The sequence below is a fragment of the Arachis duranensis genome, chromosome 8 (assembly GCF_000817695.3).
Source record: "Arachis duranensis cultivar V14167 chromosome 8, aradu.V14167.gnm2.J7QH, whole genome shotgun sequence".
Taxonomy (NCBI): Eukaryota; Viridiplantae; Streptophyta; class Magnoliopsida; order Fabales; family Fabaceae; genus Arachis; species Arachis duranensis.
The window spans coordinates 48710229-48715989 of record NC_029779.3 but is presented as its reverse complement, the minus strand read 5'-3'; the positions used below and the strand labels follow the sequence as shown (position 1 = coordinate 48715989).

At 35.8% G+C, this 5761-nt stretch overlaps 1 protein-coding gene across 1 annotated transcript; it reads left to right on the top strand.

Moving 5' to 3' along the window:
* The first annotated feature begins 285 nt into the window (after positions 1-285).
* LOC107463572 (probable serine/threonine-protein kinase At1g54610) lies at positions 286-4475 on the top strand. Its single transcript, XM_016082381.3, has 7 exons — positions 286-840; positions 972-1256; positions 2187-2504; positions 2830-3057; positions 3129-3229; positions 3310-3424; positions 4064-4475. Exons 1-7 carry the CDS (start codon positions 523-525, stop codon positions 4373-4375), a joined length of 1677 nt encoding a protein of 558 aa, XP_015937867.1. The 5' UTR covers positions 286-522; the 3' UTR covers positions 4376-4475.
* Positions 4476-5761: the final 1286 nt, after the last annotated feature.

Below are 5761 nucleotides of genomic sequence, written 5' to 3'. Positions count from 1 at the left end.
TAAATAAATATTTTTAAAATTAAAAAATTAAATATAAAATAATTTATTTATAATTTTTTTAATATAAATATTTATTATTTAATTTTTTTTAAGAAGAGGTTAATTAGACTGATTACCCAAATACAATAAAATAACTCAGTGCATGATAAGTTTTTCTCCGGTTATCATCTGAACTACATTTAACTTAAGTCTCAGAAGTCAGACATTATTATTATTATTATTATTATTATTACGATAAGGTGCATAATTCATAATGCTTGCGTCGCAGGGAATCATAGCCTCAGCTACTTCCATTCTCTCTTCATTAACACACTCATAACTCTTAACTCCTACTCTCACCTTTTACCCACCCTTTTTTTCTCCTTCTTTCTAAAAACCACCCGCTCGCGCCGCCGTACACGACGGCGATTTCCGAATCGGAACCTACTGGAACTCCAAACTGCAGCTCCTTTCTCCGATTCCATGTGTTTCTCGCTCTCCGCCACTTCCGTCGTCGTCGCCGCACGCCGCCACGACTAACGGATGGGTTGCGTGTTCGGGAAGCCGTCCGGTAACGAAGCTCAGCACCGTCACCGGAGCAAACAGAGAAGCTCTGCTCGCGATGCAAGCGATAATAGTGATATTAATAATGCCGTTAGGGTTCGGGAAAAGCAGAGGAACCGCCGGAACTCCGGCGGCGATGTTCCGGTAAGCCTTCCGGCACCGGAACGCCGGAAGCCGAGGCTCGATCCGTTCGCGGTTACTCAGCAGGGATGGCCGTCGTGGCTTATGGCCGTCGCCGGCGAAGCAATCGGCGATTGGACTCCTCGCCGCGCCAACACCTTTGAGAAACTCGCTAAGGTTTCTTCAAAAACCAAAACATCATTCTTTTTTATTCTTCTTCAATCTTCATTCTATTGCCAAAAAAAAATGGATCTTTTATTTTTCTCCCTCTTCTTTGAGTAGTAGTAATAATAAATGTTTTTGTTCAGATTGGGCAAGGGACTTATAGCAATGTGTATAAAGCAAGGGACCTTTTGAGTGGAAAGATTGTGGCTTTGAAGAAAGTTAGGTTTGATAATTTGGAACCTGAGAGTGTGAAGTTCATGGCTAGAGAGATTCTTGTTCTGAGGAAGCTTGATCATCCAAATGTTGTGAAGCTTGAGGGATTGGTCACTTCAAGAATGTCTTGCAGCCTTTACTTGGTTTTTGAGTATATGGAACATGATCTTGCAGGTCTTGCAGCTGGTCAAGGTGTCAAGTTCACTGAACCTCAGGTACCATAACTCTTAGCACTTTTGCATTCTTGGAGTCCACATGGCGTAGAAATAAGGTCTCAGTAGCTTTTAATAAAGGTTATCAAACTCAAGAGTGTACCTGAACTCGTAGATTCTTAGGTTGGATTTGGAGACCTAAACTAATGAGTTAACTTCAGAGTTTCATAGCCTTGTGTAATGTGCTAATGTCCCTTTTGTTAAATTTGCTTTGCTTATGCTTTTGTTTTAATGGAAATTAGGCATGAGGGCCTAATGGCTGCTACGATAGATTGGATACTCAACTGTTAATCTTCTTGTGTTGCGGCTTTTAGATTATTATTTTTTTAAATTTTCAATTTTGTATGCCATGGTTTTATTGCATTGTGGTTAGAACTGTAAAGTTGTATCATTAGCTTTACATTGACTTTCTAAAAGGAGTGTAGTATTTGTTTGATCTTGTTCCTAGAGCTGTCTAGGCGGCTGTGTTGGGTCCCATGCACATTTTGTGGCATAATTAGCCTTCTAGGCTTTCGGATGTTTTCAAATTACTTCTACCGTGATGCTTACTACTTCTTAGTAATTTCCTTTATCACATCTCTCATAAAGTATTACTCATTGCTGCCTTGCTGGATTTAGAGTAGACCTAATAATGCATCAATGCCGAGAAGCATAGAAAATAATATTTAGTAGTTGTGAAGACATCATCATTGCTATTATTAGTTTACCTTTTGTAAATGGAAAACAGAGTATTACGGTTGCAATGCAAATCTTAAAATCATAGAAGGTTTATTACATTTATTTTTTGCACTCAGTGTGCAGTTCTGTGAAGCTGTGATTTTATTTTAATTATCAATAAAATGACAGGGAATGAATAGTAATTCATATTAAATTAGTTAAAAGAAAACTCAGACTGAAAGGCTGATTTGTCTCTCAGTATATTTTTTGTGACAGGTCAAATGCTTTATGAAGCAATTGCTCTCAGGCCTTGAGCATTGCCACAGCCGAGGTGTATTGCACCGTGATATTAAGGGTTCCAATCTGCTTATTGACAACGAAGGAATCCTTAAAATTGCAGATTTTGGATTGGCAACTTTCTTTGACCCTAAGCAGAAGCAGGTCTTGACGAGCCGAGTTGTAACTCTCTGGTATCGTCCCCCTGAGCTGCTTCTTGGAGCCACATTTTATGGTGTTGGTGTTGACCTTTGGAGTGCTGGTTGTATCTTGGCAGAGCTGCTTGCTGGGAAGCCAATCATGCCTGGCCGGACAGAGGTATTGTTCTTTGTCTTGTTTGTAAGCAGCAATAGTTTAAACTTAGTTTCTAGTGTGTTCATTGATAGTTGTGATGGCACAAAATGTTCATAGCCCTTTGCAAATATTTCAAGTATCAGTCTTGATTAGCTTTGATGGCACAAAATAATGTAACAGGTAAAGTTTATTAGAAAACAAAAAAATGAAAAATATACAGAAACCAATAAACCATGTTAAAGACAACTGGAAAAATTGATGGTTCTATGTTTCTGTTTTGTGGTTAAACTGCTGCAATATTTTCAGGATGTTGTTTTATGTGACTAACTTTTGGATTACTTGGGGCTAGGTTGAACAACTGCACAAAATATTTAAGTTATGTGGCTCTCCATCTGAGGAATATTGGAAGAAATATAAATTGCCAAATGCTACAATTTTTAAGCCACAGCAGCCATATAAACGTTGCATCACAGAAACTTTCAAGGATTTCCCCCCATCTTCAATACCTCTGATTGAAACTCTTCTTGCAATAGATCCTGATGGTCGTGGCACTGCCTCAGCTGCTCTAAATAGCGAAGTGAGTGAACAACGAAAATTTATCTTGCATTTAAGATGCAATGGATCTTCACATCTGTTTTCTATCTGCAGTTCTTTACAACTGAGCCCTATGCTTGTGAACCTTCGAGTTTACCAAAGTATCCTCCCAGCAAAGAACTGGATGTAAAACTAAGAGATGAAGAAGCAAGAAGGTCTCCTATTCTCTTTCCTACATTGAAAATGTTGGATTGATTTTTCCTAGTTTCTCATTTTTGGCTTCGATTTCATTCAGGCAAAAAGCTCTACATGGAAAGGCTAATGATGGTGCCAAAAGAGTCAGAGCACGTGAGCGTGGTCGAGCTATTCCGGCCCCTGAAGCTAATGCAGAGATCCAAACAAACTTAGATGTATGTCATTCATTTTCTTTTTCTTTTACAAATAAATGCGTTCCTTCCAGAAGTCAGGTTTTACTGCATGTATTATCTCCAGAATTGCTATAGTTATCCAAGTAATAGATACTAGATACCATCATATAAACTATAACTGATTCATTGAGCCATTTGCAGTTTCACCTTGAATTAGTTCATACTTACATATGCATGACTCAATCAGTCAATCTTTGTGATAAGCATATGAATATACAGTTTTACCGTATATTCTCGGGCTCCATCCATTATTTACTAGGCATACTCAAACTGCCGTAGATTTATTTATTAAACCCCACCATTTTTATGATCTGACAAAATGTATAATAATGCTGTCTGGGACTTGGCAGTTAGATTCTCCGTCAATTTTTTACTTTGGATTCTCTAATCTTGTCTACCCTGACATTCAAAACATATTTTATTTCGTGATTCCTTTCTTTTTTGTTCTATCAAGTCATAGAACTTCGTGTGAACTTTTGTTTGGTCTGATGATACTAATATAGTAAATTGAGTTCTTTTTCATTTTACTTTAGTTTTTTTCATCCATGTCCTCTTCTGCATCATTAGAGACAATACATGTGTGTGTATTACTGTATTCTCATTTCACACTGAATTTTTCAGAGGTGGAGAGTAGTGAACCACACAAATGCAAAGAGCAAGAGTGAGAAATTTCCACCCCCTCATCAAGATGGAGCTGTTGGATATCCACAAGATGCATCTTCACAAAAAGGGCCTGTTTCATTTGGTGCCACTGACACTACTTCCTTTGGCTCAGAGACATTTGATTCTAAACAATCTCATCATGATGGAACTCATAGAGGTAGGAAAACCAGAAAAGAAGACTCAAACACTGCCTCATCATGGAAATTCATGCGTCCATTCAAACCATCAACAGTTGGTCTTTCAATGGATTTATTATTTAGGAGCAAATAAACAAACCAGTTTCATTTTGATTTTGGTGGCATCCTGGAATGAGTTAAAGCAAGCAACGTTTGAGGCCTTGATTAATTTAATATATATATTTTTTTCATGATGCAGTGGTTTTTCAAGTTATTGTTATTAATTGTTTTTCTTTTGTTGTTGATCCTATTTTTTTGTATTTCATTTGGCATAAAGTCTTTGTTGTATAATCTGCAACGGGGTTCTTTACTTTTTGTATATCTTCAGATGATTGAATCCACTTCTGTATAGTTTCTGGGAGCAACTATTCTTCAATCATTATGATCTTTGGTATTAGTCTTCAATTCAGCCCTAAAGGGAAAAAAAAAATGGTGCTGTCATGTTTAAAAGTTCTACACATTAAACAAACATAAGGGTGTATATTCATAGGCTCGTTAGTAACTATTAGAAGAAAGTAGCAAATGCCTTCAATGGTTGAAAGTAAATATTTTTCGTTTTCTTTTCCTTTTTTTTTTGGGTACACTAGACAGGGCTGGAAGCCCAAGATTACATTACAGAAATAGTACCTAAGAAGGCCTGCCAAGGTACAATAGTTTATTTGTTTATAAATGTCAAAAAAGGGTCTGAAATACAATATTCTGGCAAAAAGTTTGGTTATGTAACCTAGAAGAAAATTCCCTATTCGTATACATCTATTTTGTTAGATATTATTGCATTCTATAATATTAACATTTTATTAAGTTACACTCATAAGTTAATAGAATAAATAATCCACCAATAACTAAAATCATTATTACAAAAGAAATATAAATGTGTAACTTAATGATAGGTCAACATCATCAAACCTAAGCTAATAGTATGACACTGTATGAGCAGAAGCAGTACAAGTTTAGATGACACTCCAAAAGCATGAAATGATTTCTCAATTTTTGAGGGACATGGCTAGGGATGACAATAGAGATGGATATCGAATAACTTTTGCCTCAACTAACTTATATATATTTTTATCATTGATTAATAATGTAAGTCTTAGAATAAATCCCACAAAATATTCAATTAACTGTGAGAACTCAGTTGAGAAAATCAACACCTACCAATTACCTTCCCATGAAGAAAGTTGGTTCAAATGGTAATTGGGGTGGTCCGATAAATTAAATACAAGATTTGTGGATATGCATTATGGGTTTGGAATGACACAGACCTCTCATGGAAGCTACTAACCACGAATATTTACAGTTTTACACAAACATAAAATACGACACAATATAGGATAGATAAATACATTAATTTCAAATTTTTATTATACATATATATGTTAAGAAATTATTTTAAATTTTTTGATTTATTTGTGGGGAATATATATATTAATTATAATTATAAATTATGTTATTTTAAATTAAATGACTTATATAATGGTGA